The sequence below is a fragment of the Nothobranchius furzeri genome, chromosome 4, assembly GCF_043380555.1.
Source record: "Nothobranchius furzeri strain GRZ-AD chromosome 4, NfurGRZ-RIMD1, whole genome shotgun sequence".
Classification (NCBI taxonomy): Eukaryota; Metazoa; Chordata; class Actinopteri; order Cyprinodontiformes; family Nothobranchiidae; genus Nothobranchius; species Nothobranchius furzeri.
The window spans coordinates 68,217,379-68,235,896 of NC_091744.1; the positions used below are offsets into that span (position 1 = coordinate 68,217,379).

Sequence of the window (18,518 nt, forward strand, 5' to 3'; positions counted from 1 at the left end):
GTTTGGAAAGTTTGTTGAAAGTACAACCTGAATACAAATGAAATTTTTGTTTATGAATGAACTCCAATTTCCCTCTGGGATTAATAAAGTATCTTTGAATTGTACTGAATTGTGTAGTAACTCGAGACTTTTTTCATAATCTGAATGTTCTTAATAAGACTTGATTTTTTTTCAAGTTCCTGTATTGTCTGATGCAAAGCCAGTTTTAGACTTTAACCTTACCATTTGTTAGATTTCCTTTCTTTGCTGTCTGATTCAAAGTTTGAGAGCCTTTTTTTTTTGTCACAGCCACTTGCACCGTCGATGTGCTCAGCTCCACGGAGCCATTTCAAACAGACTCTAATCATGAAGCTGATGTGTGTGTTAAAGCGAATGACACGCTGGCTGCCCGGTGGTTTTGCTAAATCAATGCTGCAGCAGCATCACAAATTAAGATGCACAGCGGAGATGCAGTTTGATGTTGTTTGCCATGACAGCTGCCTTTCCTCTGCAGGTGAGCCGACGGAGACCGACTACACGGCAGTGGGCTGCGCCATCACCACCATCTCCTCCAACCTCACAGAGATGTCTAAAGGAGTCAAGCTCCTGGCTGCATTAATGGACGATGAGGTGGGAAGTGGACACAAGCTGATGGGTGCTGCCAGGATGCTGGCAGGGGCTGTGTCAGATCTCCTCAGATCTGTTGAGCCTGCAGCCGCTGAGGTGAGGCACCCACTGATTACTTTGTTGATTTCAGGATTTTTATGCTCCACTGTAATCCTTAGATGTAACCAAAAAAAAAAAAATACACTTAATGTTGAGTTCCAGGCTTGTTTGAAGAATGTCTCGGTGAAAAGGCATTCTGTGGGATGATTTCCAAACCTGTTTTAGATTATTTGAAGGGTCAGTGAGAGAACAGGCCTGGCTTGAGTGATGAATGTGCTGATGTCATCCTCGTGCAGCCCAGACAGACGGTGCTGACTGCAGCAGGAAGCATTGGACAAGCCAGCGGGGACCTGCTCCGTCACATGGGGGAGGGCGAGACTGACGAGAAGTTCCAGGTTGGATGCAACCCACGCACTATTTCTATGATGGTGTCGGCCAAACAGGAAGCTCCACAGGCACCAAAATTCTCAGGCTTCACTTAAAAATATCAATACATGCTTGTTTAATTAATTATCTTAGGCAAAACATTAGCCTTCCACTTTTGCTGGATTTATAACAGAAAATACAAAAGTGAGCTTTTTGTTGAAAAACAGACCAGAGTGTGTCCAAGACCTTGGGTATTGTTTCATATTTAAATTCTTGTTCTTTTTACACTCACCTCCATTTTTATTCTCCTCACTTTTTGGTGTTAATTGCCTGAAAACAGACCTAATGAATTACTCACGTTCATTGATTTTGAGCCAGAATTCTTCCACCACATTAAAACAATCCAGTTTACAGTCCTTTTCCAGCGTTTTCCAGATCAACTATTCACATCTTCATTGTGTTTTTCCTTTATAGTCCTCCTCCTCCTACCAGTGCAGTGATCATGTTGAACAAAATGCACTAAAAACATTTACTTACCATCTCCCTTTAGTCACACGTGCACAGCTGTGCACTGTTTTAGTGAAGGACATTGATTAATTTGTTGCAGGACACCCTGATGAATCTGGCCAAAGCGGTGGCCAATGCAGCTGCTATGTTGGTCCTGAAGGCCAAGAACGTGGCCCAGGTGGCTGAGGACACCGTGCTGCAGAATCGAGTGATCGCAGCAGCCACTCAGTGTGCCCTGTCCACCTCGCAACTGGTTGCATGCACCAAGGTACAGATCTCATTGTTGTGGGTTTTAAAGAAACACAAAAAATTGCCTGTTTTGTGCAGATGGAGCTTTTGTTTCATATGGCTGCAACTGGCAAGCTAGCACATGCTAAATGTCAACATATTGTGCTCGATTTTGCATTATTGTGTGAAAGAAATGACAGACACATTGCTATTTGCTGTAGAATGTAGGTTTGTCTCAATTAATGCAGATTTTTCCTCTTGGTGCAGGTGGTGAGTCCAACCATCAGCTCCCCGGTGTGTCAGGAGCAGCTTGTCGAGGCTGGGAAGCTGGTTGACCGCTCAGTCGAGACCTGTGTGAAAGCCTGCCGCTCGGCCAGCGACGACAGCGAGCTTCTGAAACAAGTCGCAGCGGCAGCTGGCGTGGTGAGCCAGGCGCTCAGCGACCTGCTGCAACACGTCCGCCACTACGCCAGCTGCGGCGAGCCCATCGGACGCTACGACCAGGCCACAGACACCATCATGAACGTGACTGAAAACATTTTCACGTCCATGGGCGATGCTGGTGAGGCTGCTTTTTGTTAACCTGCTCTAATATGTTTTGACGTCATCAGGGGGCCTAAAATCTTATCTGTATTTGTCTCCACATTAACTAATCCCCCCCCCCCCCCCAAAAATATCCTGCATTCATGTTCAAAGCTCAGGTTAGTTGTTTTGATTTGACTCACGAGAGGCCAAAACGGTTTCAAAGAAGTCAATTCCCATGAGGTTGCAGGAGACATGTCATCCAAAACCACTACAGAGTTCCTGGTCTGGTCTCAATCAGCATCAGGGAGCCTTTGAAATTTAACAAGAAACACATGACCTGAGAAGACAAACATTTTTCTTCCATAAATTCTCATTAAAACAGGACAAACTGTAACCATGCAGCATAAGCTCTGAGGGGTACTGGTCCGCTCCCAGAGTTACAGTAGAGGTGGTGGATGTCTTCCTCTGACTTTTACAGAGTTATTTTTAAGCTAAAGGTGGGAGTTTCGGAAATGAAGCTCTTTGTAGCGGATGTGTGGGGAGGTGTTTTATATATACTCCAGTGATTTTTCACTTGTGTGAAAGAGGATGAGTCACTGAGAACCAGAAGCTAAAAGAGGAGATAAAGGTGAAAACAATGTGAATCCGTAAGATGATAAATCTTGCCGGGATTTCTCTCTGAATGGACAGAAATAGGATCTTATTTAATATTAATAGGAGATACATTTTCAAGCCTTCGCCATGATCAGTGAGAGAAATGGTCCTGTTATTTTCCTGGTAGCAAGACACAAATTGCAAAAAGCTTAAATGATTATTATTATTATTATTATTATTATTATTATTATTATTATTTACATGGTTCATATTTTTAATCATGTCTTTGGATGTTTTATTGCATCAGAATCTTCAAAAGCAGAATAGTTGACAAGTTTGGTGTGTTTGTGCCTGTATTAATCAGCAGCCACAGTGACCTCTCACTGCATCGATGGAGATTTATTCAGAGTTTCCTTGAAATTACTCACAACCCTGAGAGCTATGTCATGTATCACTGCATCACTGCTCACTCAAACAAAATGATAAATCACCAGATTCTGATTTTGTATCAGTCAGCTGGAACATAAATGTGGATGTTTTATCTGAACAGGCGAGATGGTGCGCCAGGCTCGGGTGTTGGCCCAGGCCACTTCTGATTTGGTGAACGCCATGAGGTCGGACGCAGAGGCCGAAGTCGACGTTGACAACTCCAAGAAACTCCTCGCTGCAGCCAAACTCCTGGCTGATGCCACTGCTCGCATGGTGGAAGCTGCCAAGGTGATCAGTTTTTACATCACTCTGATAATGATACATACTTCATCATTTCACAACTCTTCGCTGTGAATCTGCATGATCTGATAAAATGTGTGCACTTTGTGTGTTTAATCATAAAAGCAGATCTGAACCTAACTGGACTTTTTCCCCTTAGATACAAGAACTTTTTTTTTTCCCCCCACAACAAAAAGCGTGCAGCATTAGTGATTCTTAATGAGGCCCTAACACCTTCGAGCTGAATATTATCCATGTGGAAAAATCCAAGCCAGCGAAACTCTGCATATAGCTCGTTAGCATGCATTTGATCTATGACACATTAATCATCACATCACTGACATTATCAAAGAGGAAGTGAGGATCTGGCACTGATGGTTTCCTTGGAAACAGTCTGAAAGCAGACAGAGTTAAACGCTTCGTTTTTCATCATTCACATAATGTGTACGGTAGTACCAGAGTTACTAAAACTTTTATTGCAAAGATCTGGTGGCATTTGTTGTGTGTATCTGGAATATGTGTGTCACGGCACAGCAGTGTGTGTGTGTGTGTGTGTGCGTGCGTTTGCATATTTCCACGTGTATCCATGAGTGTGTGGTTTGCTGCTCTCAGGGGGCAGCTGCTTACCCAGAGAATGAGGACCAGCAGCAGAGGCTGAGGGAGGCGGCCGAGGGGCTTCGTGTTGCCACTAATGCTGCAGCTCAAAACGCCATCAAGAAAAAACTAGTCAACCGGTTGGAGGTGAGTCATTGGAGGAAACATGATCACATTGATATTTTATCTCTTTTTCTGTGACTTCCTGTGCCAAGGTTATGAATATTTACTGACTTACCAGAAGTTTGCTAGAGGATAGTTTCTTGAACTGCTTCTGGATGGAGAAAAAATCTTTACATATTTTAACACTATGAGATAACGGCTAGTAGTAGTAGCAGTAGTTGTAGTAGTAGTAGTAGTTTACTTTACTAAAGACACAAAAAAGTCCATGTCAAAGGTTAAAAAGAAATGAGGTAAAATAAAAAAAGAAGTGTTAAAGGCTTACATAGAAACTAAAATGCCAATAATCCCGCATATCAGATTAAAACATGGCAGATCTCTGTGTAGGGTTGAACCTACACATACAATTGTACATAAATTCTCATAATGCAGTGTGACTTGTGGGCACATCAACACTCACAGACATTTAACTTGCACTGCACTTTAGCAATTTAAGCATCAACGTCAATCCATCATTGTATGCAACAGAGTTTTCCCGCATGGTGCTTTGTTTGTATTGCTCCCATAGATGGGCAACTTACAAAGGGGAACAATATGCTTTAAAAATGCAGTTTTTACTGAAACAGGACACACACCAGACCTATGTATGCAGTAGACCTCAACTGGTGGCCCGCAGGCCACATCCAGCCCGCCAGACCTGTCCAACGACCCCCAGTTCCGGGGGGAGGGGGGGTATGGGGTCATGGATTTTATCAATATGTTTATCAATAACCCATTACCTATAGTGAAGAGAGAAGGAGACAATGAGCAGACAAGTCAAACAGTTGTAACTGTGACAAGATGCCGAAGCAAGTGCCTCGAACATCTGTTCACAAGGTTTATTTATAGAGAGAGATAAGAGGTAGAGAGAGACTGTGTGTGTGTGTGTGTGTGTGTGTGTGTGTGTGTGTGTGTGTGTGTGTGTGTGTGTGTGTGTGTGTGTGTGTGTGTGTATGAGTAAGTGAGTGTGCAGAGAGCAATACATTACATCCAGTTGATTGAGTCCATGATCAGGAATTAATAAACATAGATTTTTCCATAACGGGGAGACTTTGAAGATTAGCTGCAAAATTCATGCCCCAAATATCATTATTTTTTTTAATTCTCCAAACACAACTACAATCAAAACCATTTAGATGGAAAGTAAAGCCATATTAAATAATAATAAATTAAGATACAACAGTAAATGAACTTTATTTTACAAGAGCATGTGGCCCTTATGGTGTCTGTTAGAAAAAACTCCAGCCCTTGAACAAATTTAGTGGAGGACTCCTGTATGTATACATGTTAGCTTGTGCATGCAGTAACCAGCACTGTCTGGACATGCCCACATCATCAGTCAGTTCAGCACATATTTAGTGTCTCAAGGAGTTCGCCACATCTAGAACAGCAACTGATAAAAAAAGAGGAAGTCAGGAAATACCAGTTAACTGTCCTCCTTAGAGCTTACAGTCAGATGATTGCTCTTTCTGGCATTTCAAGTGTTTTGCAGCTCAAATCTTCAAAATCTAATGAGAAATAATTGCAACTTTAACACTGCCATCACATTTGCATTACTCTGTTATTTGCATGGAATTTCATGTTTATTTATGAGTGTAAATATCACCAGTAGCAAAATGTAGCACACGCGGTACATTCAGAGGTCAAGTCCAGGAGGATCTTCTGAATATTTCTTCCAGATTAACTGTCTAAAATTAAAAATGGTGGACAGTGTGATGGTTTATAAAATGATGTTTCATGAATCACTGTGAGAATTTGTAGATTGGAGCAGTTTTGCAATGGTAGCATTACAGTTTGACCTTGGCAGGGCTCAGACTAGCCTTTAGCTTGTCAGTCCTGTAGAATATAAACTCTGTTCCTCCTAACAGAAGTTGAACCCAGCAACAGATAAATAAACAATCGTTTATAGCTTTTACACAGAAATGGCCAAAATATAATTTCAAATCTTCTCATTGAATTTCCAATTTTTAATGCAATACATTTTTTTCATCTTTGAAAAATAAAAACTACATAAATTTAGTCAAACTTTAAGAAAACAAACATGAAATGTCACTTTTTATATTAGTTTAATGTTTTTTTTTTCCTTCACTATAATGAGCTGTAAATCCCATTAATGCTCAGCTTGCAGTATCTTTGTTAAGATCTGAGTTTAGCCCTTGGTATCAGTTTGCCCCCTAATGACTACCACCTTTCTGCTCTGGAGCACCCAATGTTCAATTTCCCAGGCACATGAACTATTCATTATCCAGCGGCTGGGATCAGCCTGCTATCAGACATGCATGTGAGTCTGCCTCTTTTCATCAGATGGTCACAGTAACGGCGCTAATGGTTGCCTCCATCACACAAGCTTGTAACACAGTCTAGAAGAGCGTTATTAATCTCTGAGTGTGCTTGTAACAATTATCTCACAGACATTAAGACGACCCGTATTTTGTTGCACAGAGACCAAGTTAATGTCTGTTGGTTGTAGATGTAGTTTTTGTTGATGCACATGCAGGATTCTGCTAAAAATATTCTACAGAATACTGAAAATAAATCCTACAAACTGGGATATAACTTTAATTAACCACATGTTATAATATCTCACATTTTAAATGTATTTCAGCCCTGTCTCCTTTTCTTTTCCACAGGAAGTCTGCTGTTTAAGTTTAGTTATTTCTGCAAAGTTAATCATGAATAAATGTAAGCTAAGAAGTATATTTCAGCTGTTTTTTTTTAGAAAAATGGTTATCATGACATAACTGAGCAAAGCAATTCGTTCTTCCTCCAAAACATTTTGGCTGTGACTTTCCTGGTCTGATAAAAACTCGGCCTGAGCGCAGAACATGATAATATAATACAGAACAGATCAAACACGAATCTTTGCCAGACACTCCTTTTCTTTTAGCTTTAGACTTAATTGTCTCCATTTACTTCTTGCACACAGATAGCTGCTAAGCAGGCGGCGGCTGCTGCGACTCAGACCATCGCAGCTGCTCAAAATGCTGCTGCATCCAACAAAAACACCGCCTCACACCAGCAGTTGGTGCACAGCTGCAAGGTATGCTCATCAGCATATTTTTACTACTGCAGATACCTATTTGTCTTTGGTACCTCCTGCAACACGTTCTTCTTCTAGTCTTGATAGTGCAGCATATAAAGGATGCATTAGGAGTTGATTTCATTCCAGGCGGTAGCAGACACTATTCCCCAGTTGGTGCAAGGGATGCGGAGCAGCCAGGCCCAGCCTGAGGAGCTCGGCCCACAGCTCGCTCTCATCATGGCTAGTCAGAGCTTCTTGCAGGTTAGGATGCACCATTCATTTAGTCTAATATTGCAATCTCAAGGCACACAGTAATACGCAATATTCTAAATTTCCTTTTCCCATTTTGTCAGCCTGGAAGTAAGATGGTGACGTCTGCAAAGTCAGCAGTTCCAACAGTGGCTGATCAGGCTGCTGCTATGCAACTGGGCCAATGTGCCAAGAATTTAGCAACCTGCCTGGCAGAACTCAGGACTGCCACACAGAAGGTAGCAATAAACAAAACTGTCAGAGATAACAAGTTTCCTTCTATTGAAACAGGAAATGTGCTGTTTTATACAAATCCGGATGTTTGATCTCTCTGACATCAGCAGCAGAAGCTTAAGGCACATTTTGTCTGCTCTAAATAAATGGATTTGATGTACTTAATATTTTTGTTTGGTTATTTTAAGGCCCATGAAGCCTGTGGCCCTCTGGAGATCGACTCGGCCCTCAAGACTGTACAAACGCTGAAAAGTGAGCTTCAGGATGCTAAAATGTCAGTAATCGATGGGCAGCTTAAACCTCTTCCTGGAGAAACGGTCAGTTGATAGTGATGTACATAATACAGAACATTAAATATCACATAGACACAATGTTATCTAAAACTGAAAGTCTTACGACTCGTTAGCACATAAATTACTCAAGTTTTCATTACCCCAATTCACAATGTTGCTCACTCCGTTCAGCAGAACAGCTTCATGGTTTATGCTTGACGCATGTACATTCCGCACGGAAATGAGACGTGCGGATGAAACGTGCATCGGAACTTGCAGCAATTATGGTTCCTTCCTACCCTCTGCGGCTTGCCTCCGCTGTGAGCCAATCTTCTCCCAGACTGTAGGGGGCGGCATGGGGCTCTACACCATAGTAGAAGTAGAAATTTCTGTACTTCACAACATTTTTTCCACTGTGTCTTTGTCATTTCCGACTGTGACAACAATTATTAACACTATTATGATCACGGTGATTTTTATGGACTGAACCATGAAGACGTCTGTACTTATGAACTACTAGCACTTGCCAGTCTGCTGTGTTTTTCTGTGCAGGACCGTCCACGTGGTTAGAAAATTACCTAGGTGCGCAGTGCGGAAACTTTGAGCCACGCCGAGGAGCGCGATTGCTTAAATGACGTAATTTGGCTGTGCGGCCCTTGCGGACATGTCAAGCATAAGCCAAGCTTAAGTAGACAGTGTTTCCCTGCTCTTCAACACTTTGCTAGATTTGGACAAAAACAATAACTTTAAAATCAACTTTTTTAATATGAAAAATTTGCCTGAGAATAAATGAGTGAAATAATACCACGTTCAGTGTTTCATCAATGATTAAAAGCATGGGCATGAGCCCAAATCATGATACAACCGACTCATTGTTCCCCAGACAGGCTGAAGCTCTTCTTATCCTGCCTCTGTTTACATCTAAACCTGAATGTTCTGCTGTATTTACAACAGTTTACATATCAGTTACTCAGCAGCCTTCTGGCCCGTCCAGAAGAATTTTATCAAACAGCACATGGACAGTAATCGTTTGTGTCAGAATCAGCGAATTTGCCTGTGAAGTCTTGTACTTTGTTATTGCTCAGTGTTCTGATGGTGGACTCGAACTTTAACAGCAGATCTTTCACAAAAAGCGGGGCTGCTACATGCTCGGCTCTCAGACTGATCATTTTGGTTCACAAACTGTCAGCTAACATAAAATGCTTTTTTTTTCTTCTTCTCTCAAATCATTCTTGGTGCTTCTCATGCAGCTGGAAAAGTGTGCTCAGGATTTGGGAAGCACATCCAAGGCGGTTGGCTCCTCCATGGCTCAGCTGCTGACATGTGCTGCGCAGGGCAACGAACATTACACAGGTACTGGATTCTAACATTAGCCTGAAGTTGACATGTTTTCTTATGATTCACCTCATTTTCTCCTACTTGATTTGTTCTATTGCTGCAGATATTACACAAATATTTGCATCGCTGAGTGAAATATTTACTCATTTCATGTTTTTTTTTTTACGTTTCTAAATGGAGTCCTAGGAATCCAGCATAAGTTGACTGTTTTGCCATCAATTCTGGTTCACTGGGTCTCGGTGGAGTGGAGTTAAAGACAAATAGAGAATAACATTTTCAACAGCGAGAATTTCCAGGCCCTGCTTCATGCTGTGGCCCAGGGTGTTGCTCGCTGCTCATTAATCTTTTTTTTTCTTTGCTGGATTTAACATTCCATCAGCAAATGGCTCCACTCCACTGGTTAATGTAATTTGATGCAATTTGCTGCTTTTTAGCTTGATGTGTAATAATTTAAGACCACCTCCCACGTGGGGCCAAATTTATTATTTTACCTCATTTATTTAGACAATGAGGGCATTACAGTAATATAGTTCAGTCACAGCAAGGTGCTGCTGATTTATGCAATGCTTTTAGATTTAAACACAATTTACACATGTGCATTTTATTACTTAAGCAGGTCTGCTGCTACAAACGAAGATGGCAATTAATAAAATGGGAGGATTGCATTTTTTTATACAAGTCAAATAATAATGGTATGCATGACTAATTTGTCTCATCAATTAATTTGATTTAGTTTTTGTTGCTGTGATGAATTGTTTGCAGGGGTTGCTGCTCGAGAAACGGCGCAAGCTTTGAGGACGTTGGCGCAAGCAGCACGAGGTGTGGCAGCTAGCACCAAGGAGCCTCAGGCTGCAGCTGCAATGTTGGACTCAGCCCAGTATGTGATGGAGGGTTCGGCCATGTTGATCCACGAGGCGCATCAGGCTCTGGTTCACCCAGGAGATGCGGAGAGTCAGCAGAGACTGGCACAGGTAGCTCCAGTCCTTGAAAATGTTTGGTATTTTTAAAGCACCGTATTCAAATTGATATTTCTTTGATGTAATGATCATTTATATACTGTGTGTTGCATTCATAACAGTGCAGATGTTGCACTGAGCAGGAGACTCATACAGGCTTTGGTCTTCCTCAGAAGATAAACATTTTTGTCACTGAAACATTTTTTCAGTCATGAATCCTACTCGATGCTTCTCGCCCTCCTCCTCTTACATTCAGTGATTTGTATCATTAATTGCCATTAATAAAATCTTTGTTGAACATTTTACAATAGTTCATCACCGCGAGACGATGCATGGCAACAATAAGTGATTTCTCCCTTCCCTGCTGATTTGTAAATATTTCTGTTTCTCCACACAAATCATCTTCGCTAAATGTTGCTAAATGTTGCTATTTTCTTCTCGCCGAGTCTTTGTTGCATGGCGTTCCTCCCTCAGGAGTGAAACCGTTCATTTCCTGTAAACCTTTAGGAGATAAACACGTGTATAGCATAAATCTGCGGCAGCAGCAAAAAAATTGTGACATTGCTGTGAGCTCCATTTGCATTTGAGATGTTTTCTTTTCCTCTCTGAGCAGCTTTGCTGTTACTGTTTTGCACATTGTTAGAATGGGTAACGACAGCCCATTACCAAATGCTGTGTTTTATTTCAGGTGGCCAAAGCCGTGTCGCACTCCCTCAATAACTGTGTGAATTGCCTGCCAGGCCAGAAGGACGTCGATATGGCTCTAAGGAGCATCGGAGAAGCCAGCAAGAAGCTACTAGTTGACTTTGTGAGTCCTGCTCAAGCCAAACATATTCAACACTCAACTGAACAAGCTGCTTTTATTTGACCACTCCTGATATTATGCACCATGGCAAAATAACCTGTCCTGTCTTTCAAGCTCCCTCCCTGCAATAAGACATTCCAGGAGGCCCAGACTGATCTGAACCACACAGCAGCTGAACTGAACCACTCAGCAGGAGAGGTCGTCCACTCATCTCGTGGAACAAGCAGCCAGCTGGCTACAGCCTCAGGGAAGTTCAGCCAAGACTTTGATGAGTTCCTGGATGCTGGCATAGAGATGGCAGGACACACCCAAGTACGTTTTTACGATCACGCAGCCGCCCCAGCACATTCTGCTCAGATGAGATTCCACTCCAGCCTTTAGTACTTTGATGGCCCCTAAGTCTTAGATACAAAGATCATCTTGATGTTTCTTTGATAACTAAGATGGTGTTTAACACTAAAACTCCCAAGGCAGTCATTTTGGCTCTTTTCATATTTTAATATAGCTTTAGTTAGACAGATCTCACATTGTCCTGGCTTCCTGAAAATGTAGTTTTTCTCCCCCACAAATGGCTCCATATTTACATGGTACATTTTTCTCATGAGTCACAGACAGGTTCACCATTGCTAAGCAACGCACCTTCCACCTTGGGTGTTTACTATCTGGTCATTTCACATGTAATTTGGCTGCTACACTGGCTTTTATAAGAAGGTTCTCTGTGAAACAGGCGTTAGAAATGATGCTGCTTTGAGCGCAGAGGAGAAATCTGATGAAAACTGGTGACTGGGAAATGGATGAGACTCTGACGCTACTCGGAGATGATCTCTCACCCCCCGTAAAAATGATTGTGTTGGTCACCTAGCAAATTTCTTTGGCTCTTCTAAGGTTTGGATTACAATTATCTTTTCTTCCCGTATTATTAGGTTTACAGATCCATAATGAGTTTTTCTCCATGCATCATCACCAGCTTTCATTTAAAGCTGCAATGGCAAATTTGGAAAACAAATTTAAAAACATTTTTTCTTCATGCCTCTTAACGTTCTAACATAGTACCTATAAATGTACTGTGGAGATTTTTTTTAATGAAAAAAATGTATAAAGTGGTTTTCTCACACTTGTCTCAAAACTTCCGACAATAACACATTTCTGGCCTAAAGCAACTATCGGACCGTTTGGTTGTCGGTCTCGCCAAACCACCACACTTCCGCACTTCCCTGGGTCCTCTGGTTATAACCTGTTTTGGGAATGTTACTTTAAAAAGGGAATTAGTTATAGTTACTAATTACGTTGTAGAAAATGTTACTCATATAGTTACTGAGTTACAAGATTATAAAAGTAAATAATTGCCAAGAACAATAACCATTGTGTTACTTTTTTCATAAAAACAATTCTAGAAAAATTGGATCCCCTCTTAATTAAACTCACTTAATTTACTATAAATTACTTCAGTGCTAAAATCTAAATGACTGAATAGATTTGAACATAAAAAAATGTATGTACAAATGTTTATTATAAAACTGAAACATTGGAATAAATGGGCACTGGACAGAAAAAAACATGAAACATGACACTGATCTAAACTATTAAAATGTCACTGTGTGAAATGAAACAAGACCCCAATCAACTAAATGTTATAATTGCAAACACCTTCATACAAAACATCCAAAACACCAGCAAAGAGTTCCTGGGCCTTTATGTGGTCTCTCAGTCAGTCGAATTACCAAAACAAATGCAATTTTGCACAGTATTTTTATTTTTTCTGTTTCACATGATCGTGTGTTTCCACTAGTATTTCTATCACTCATGATCTATAACAGAATATCTATGAGTAAGAATCCTTAAAAATTACACTAGAAAAGGCACAAATCAGATCGAGGACTAAACTTGGGTCAGACCCAAACACAGAAGTGATGAAGCTGGGTGTGGAGACACTTAATAACACCTGAGCTACATGACTTGTGAGACTGAAACAGTCAATGTTACAGTGGGACTAAATAAATGGTCAGGAACAGGTTCCATTTGGATGATCTAGGAATATAGATCGTGACGAGGAATTAATGAACTGACGTGTGAGTGGTAAACAGGTGAGTGGACCTTCAGGAAGTCCCGCTGTCATGCCAAGAAGGGTACAGACCAACAGACCACAGAACAGATTCGCGCCTGCAGCAGTGAGTCTGTGGGTCATCGGGTCTGCAGTCATAGACGATTCCTCACGTCTTCCTCATTCCTCACTAGCTGCGATGACGCTCCTTTAGCTCCCGATCAGCTGATGACGGGTCGGCTTCAACGCACCTCGCTGCTGAATTATAGTAACGCACGCATTTTCTTATCAGTAACAGAAATGGTGTTATGACAAAAGAAGACAGTAATTAATTTGATTATTAGTTACTAAAATAACTAACTTCCATTAGTAACGTTGCTGTTTAAATGCAGTTATTCCCATCACTGCTCATAACGCACTCACGTATTTAGCAACAGAACACCACTGGTGTGAGAGGTTCGTGGCTCAATAATATCAGAGAAGGAGAAACAGCCGGCTGCTACCACTTCAACTTCAGGACAAACTACCAGAGTCCCATAGAAGAAAACACCATTTGACGTCACGGACAACAAAAGACCTAGAAAATTACACCTGGTGTTAATCATTATCTTGTTTCTTCAAGCATCACAAGTTTCTGGTTCCGGCAAAGGCGTCTCAGGGAAGAAACCTAGCTTGTTCTGTAAATTCGCTAAAGCAGCATTAATGACCAGAATGACAGCCATCACACTGTCTCTTAGTGGGAGTTCTACTGTTAAAGACATTTGTTTAACTTTTTCATCCCATCGCCGGATTGCCTCTAGAGCTGTAGATCTTTCCTGAGTAATGAGATCTTGTGATGTTTAGTGTTAGTCTTGGATTGAAGCTGATGCAATGCGACACCCAAGTTTGTATCAGGTTCAAAGAGAAAACGCTGGGTGGTAGTGATGCAATAAAGGCATGGTTTCATTTTTTTATTGCAAGATTATAGTTTTCTAAGCATTTTGTTTTTGTATTTAAAAGAACTACTGAGTCCATGCTGAAAGACATTTTGTTTTTCTTGTGTCATCAGAGCAAAGACGACCAGATCCAAGTTATAGGAAACCTCAAGAACATCTCTATGGCTTCCAGTAAGCTGCTGCTAGCTGCCAAGTCTCTGTCTGTGGACCCAGGTGCTGCTAATGCAAAGAATCTTCTAGCTGTGGCAGCAAGGTGGGATAATATTCAGACCATGCAGATGTGTATTGATTTGATGACTATCATACTGTTTCGATGCTGGTCTTGATTACTAAAGCATGATGGATTAAGAAGATGTCTCCCTGCTGCATCTGTATGTCACTCCTACAACATGTGTCTGTTTGGCCTTGCTAAAGGGACCCTCCCCTTCATGGAAAGAAGCCAAGCAGCTGGTCCCACGGGGCTTTAGGCCTGACTGACTTCTCTCTGTCTAATTAGGAGGATGGAAGCTTTGGCTAGAGCCTGTCTGTGCTCAGCAAGGCTGAACACAAATTCAAGACTATCTCAGTACCCCTGTGAGCAGCGTTATCCAATCGCAGCGAGAAGCCAGAATTGCTATGCTTGAATGGGGGAGCTAAAAGCATGTGTGAATGAAGCCAGCCCCTGCATGCATGCAGAGGACACATGTGAGAGTGAAAGTACCTTCCTGTGTGTTTCAGGGCAGTGACAGAGAGCATTAACCAGCTGATAACGCTCTGCACCCAGCAAGCAGCAGGACCAAGGGAGTGTGACAATGCCTTGAGGGAGTTGGAGGTAGCTGTCCTCACACTCTCTCCACCACATGCAAACAAACACCGCATTTGTTCCGATTAAAGCCTTTTATTTATAATTAAAATTCAAAGATCCATTAACTGTATCGGTCACTTTTTGGTCATGCGTTTTGCATTAGAAATCTTCATTTTTATTTTCCACTTTCTGATAATGTTACATTGTCTTTTGCTGTCAAAATTGGTCTTTACAGCTTGATTTTGATCTCTTTAAAGTTAGTAATAAATAGATTAAATTATAGGCAATGATCATCTAGTCTGTGTCTCTTAATTTGAGTTTGATTTGATTTGTTGGTGAATAAACAGAGTTATCACAACAGAAAATGTTCAGTGACGTAGTTGAAACCATTAACATTTCCATCTGTGCACAGGCTGTCAGAGGTCTCCTAGGCAACCTCAACGAACCTGTGAATGAGCTCTCCTACTTTGACTGTATTGAAAGCGTCATGGAGAACTCTAAGGTGCATTGCACTGTTTAGTTTTACTGTCAGGGGCACTTTATGCAAAAGACCACTGAAGATCTCATTTGCATACTTTTATTTTTCTCAGGTTCTGGGAGAGTCGATGGCAGGCATTTCCCAGCACTGTAAAACAGGCGATGTGTTAGCCTTTGGGGAGAGTGTGAGTTTAGCATCCAAAGCTTTATGTGGGCTGACAGAGGCTGCGGGACAGGTGAGATCACAGCATCTTATCAACATTCTCTGGTTGCTACCCTGCACCTGTTGTCATCTCAGCTTTCTTCTGTTTGCAGTTTGTTTACTATGTCTTCAGAATTTAAATTCCAATAAAAAGACAAAAAACAACAATTCATTCTCTAAAAGGCCCATTGAATCTTCATGTAGACCGTGTGTGTACTTATATACACACATGTAGGTCAGAGCCTGAATTAATCTATTATCCCAAGTATAATCTCGACATAATCATTTGTTTTTGACTCCACAGGCCTCGTATCTCGTGGGTGTGTCCGATCCCAGTAGTCATTCTGGTCATGAAGGTCTGGTGGACCCCATTCAGTTTGCACGGGCCCACCAAGCTATACAGATGGCATGTCAGAACCTGGTGGATCCAGCCAGCAGTGCTTCACAGGTGAGATGGTGCATCACCAGCAGCAAATTATAGCTAAACTGTTTCCTGACATATGGAGATTGCAAAATCAATGAAGAAGACTGAAGTCAACATTAGAAAACAGAGGTAGATAATTAGCCACAAACAGATGTCATTATGGGATAAGCCACCTGTTAGGCTGGATCTATGGGCTTTGTGTTAGCAGGCTACTTTCAAGGCACTTGACTCAATACAAAATCTGTGGAACACAAGAATTCATGTGGTTGTTACTTTTCAATGCACCATAACTTAAACAGAAACACTACATTTATCACCTTTTTTCTAATTCCTTTGTGTATAAGGTCTTGTCAGCAGCAACCATCGTAGCCAAGCACACCTCTGCTCTCTGCAACGCCTGCCGTCTAGCTTCTTCTAAAACCTCCAATCCCGTGGCGAGGAGGCAGTTCGTCCAATCAGCCAAAGAGGTGGCCAACACCACGGCCAACCTCGTGAAGACCATCAAGGTCAACTCCCCAACTGATCAAAACGTTGAGTGTAAATTTGTTATTGGTTTTTCAGTTTTTGTGCCAAGTGAGAAGTTGCAGATGTTGTATGTATTATTTATTATTCTTTCAAGAATAACATCAAAAGAAAAAGAAAAAGGACGAAAACCTTTTCATGGAAAGTTCTCTTGTTGTAGGCTCTAGACGGGGATTTTTCTGAGGAGAACAGGAACAAGTGCCGTGCTGCTACAGCTCCACTCCTCGAGGCTGTAGAAAACCTCTCAACCTTCGCCAACAATCCTGACTTTGCAAGCATCCCACCTCAGATCAGTAATGAGGTAATCACTTTTTGGGCTGGAATGTTTCCAGTGAACTATGTTCAATATGTTTATTTATTGTTTATTGTGTATGCAGTGTTACTTCCTTTTGACGGTGGCCAATAATGTTTTTGCCTCTGTCTGTGTATCTGTTTGCATTTTTATTGCATTAGGCAAGGCAGTTTTATTTGTATAGCACATTTCAAACACAAATGATATTCAAAGTGCTTTACAGAAGCAAGAACAGCAAACACTGTAAAACAAACAAAGAAATGTAGGTATTCATTTCAGATTTAACCAACAAATAAAGGGCATAGTCAAAAGATGAGCAGTTACAGTGCAGAAAGTGCAGCATAAGACACATTTATTCAAAGGCTAATGAATACATGGAGGTTTTAAATTTTGATTTAAAAGTTACTAGATTTGGGGCAAATTTGAGGTCATGAGGAATTTGATTCCATCTGTGTGCAACATTGTAGCTAAAAGCAGCTTCACCCTGTTTGGTTCTGACCTGAGGTTTTAGCAGCTGACCGTTTCCCAAAGATCTGAGAACGCTGCTGGGTGTGCATATACAGGAAAGAGCCATACCATTGAGAGATCAATAGACTAGTAAACGCACTTTGCAGTGGATTCTGTAGTTTACTGGTAACCAGTGTAGGGATTACGAACAGGAGTGATGTGCTCAGTTCTTGTGAAGACCCTAGCAGCAGCATTTTGAAGAAGCTGCAGTTGTTTTACAGCTGTTTTGGGGAGACCAGTTAGGTTGGACATTTGCAATGGTTTTCTATCTCACGAGTGTCTGGATGAATATGAATGAAATGTTCATGTTGTAGATGGGTGTACATCTTCAACTGATTACCATCGACTTCCTTCACTGTTGCCAACTTGCCTTAGAAAATGCTAAACTGCTATAACTCCACCAATTTTTGCTGATGTTGAACTATAATGTCAGCTGGTGGGAGCTGAGAGTCATCCTCAACATTTACTCAATTGCTAACAAATCACACAAGCTCTTGTGGCATTGTGCAGGCTTGCTTGTAACGTTTATTTTAAGATTAGACTAAAACAGCTCTAACTCCATCCTTACGGCATTCCTTAAAGCAGCGATTCTCAATTATTTTCAGTGAAGCTTCCCCTATGCATCTAATGTTTTGCTCCCCCTTCGCGGGATGTTAGAGCGGAGTGGGGTGCACGCGGACCTTCCGGTGTATCTGCATGTATCAGTTTATGTCCAACAGGGGTGGGCATCCCACTAATTGAGAACCACTGCTAAGTAACATAGAACCAGTAATTCCCATGTTTTTATCTTTTCACTTGCTAATGCGTAATTCAAATAGAAGGTAAATATATTCATGAATGTCTAATTTGATAGTGCAGCCTGTGTTTATTCCTAAGAAAGACTTTCCAGCTGACTGAAACTGGTCACTGATCCGCATTTTGTTCCGTTTTTGAAAAGTTTTGAAAGTTTCAAGGTGGATTTTTAGTTTTCAATTTTAGCAGAGCAGCACTTGCAGATTCCTCTGAAAGCGTTATGCCTGTAATCTGTTGGAGGGCAACACATGCTCTCACTACAGCCGCTGTAATCTTCAGTTTGTTAATCTAATAGTCAGGGGAGGTTTTCGTAAAGATTGAAGGTGTTACTTTCTATGTC

General features: G+C 41.4%; 1 protein-coding gene across 4 annotated transcripts in view; it reads left to right on the forward strand.

The window, feature by feature from the left end:
* Nucleotides 1-18,518, forward strand: part of tln2b (talin 2b) — a 128,326-nt gene that overhangs the window by 88,355 nt on the left and 21,453 nt on the right. For all 4 annotated transcript variants that reach the window (XM_054733078.2, XM_054733082.2, XM_070550380.1 and 1 more), the window contains exons 16-36: nucleotides 494-702; nucleotides 942-1,040; nucleotides 1,619-1,786; nucleotides 2,014-2,308; nucleotides 3,416-3,582; nucleotides 4,186-4,314; nucleotides 7,253-7,366; nucleotides 7,496-7,609; nucleotides 7,702-7,836; nucleotides 8,020-8,148; nucleotides 9,354-9,456; nucleotides 10,204-10,412; nucleotides 11,086-11,205; nucleotides 11,317-11,514; nucleotides 14,292-14,431; nucleotides 14,896-14,989; nucleotides 15,375-15,464; nucleotides 15,553-15,675; nucleotides 15,946-16,089; nucleotides 16,410-16,595; nucleotides 16,748-16,888. In XM_054733078.2, coding sequence (XP_054589053.2) covers nucleotides 494-702; nucleotides 942-1,040; nucleotides 1,619-1,786; nucleotides 2,014-2,308; nucleotides 3,416-3,582; nucleotides 4,186-4,314; nucleotides 7,253-7,366; nucleotides 7,496-7,609; nucleotides 7,702-7,836; nucleotides 8,020-8,148; nucleotides 9,354-9,456; nucleotides 10,204-10,412; nucleotides 11,086-11,205; nucleotides 11,317-11,514; nucleotides 14,292-14,431; nucleotides 14,896-14,989; nucleotides 15,375-15,464; nucleotides 15,553-15,675; nucleotides 15,946-16,089; nucleotides 16,410-16,595; nucleotides 16,748-16,888 — 3,107 coding nt within the window. The remainder of the gene's footprint in view (nucleotides 1-493; nucleotides 703-941; nucleotides 1,041-1,618; nucleotides 1,787-2,013; nucleotides 2,309-3,415; nucleotides 3,583-4,185; nucleotides 4,315-7,252; nucleotides 7,367-7,495; nucleotides 7,610-7,701; nucleotides 7,837-8,019; nucleotides 8,149-9,353; nucleotides 9,457-10,203; nucleotides 10,413-11,085; nucleotides 11,206-11,316; nucleotides 11,515-14,291; nucleotides 14,432-14,895; nucleotides 14,990-15,374; nucleotides 15,465-15,552; nucleotides 15,676-15,945; nucleotides 16,090-16,409; nucleotides 16,596-16,747; nucleotides 16,889-18,518) is intronic.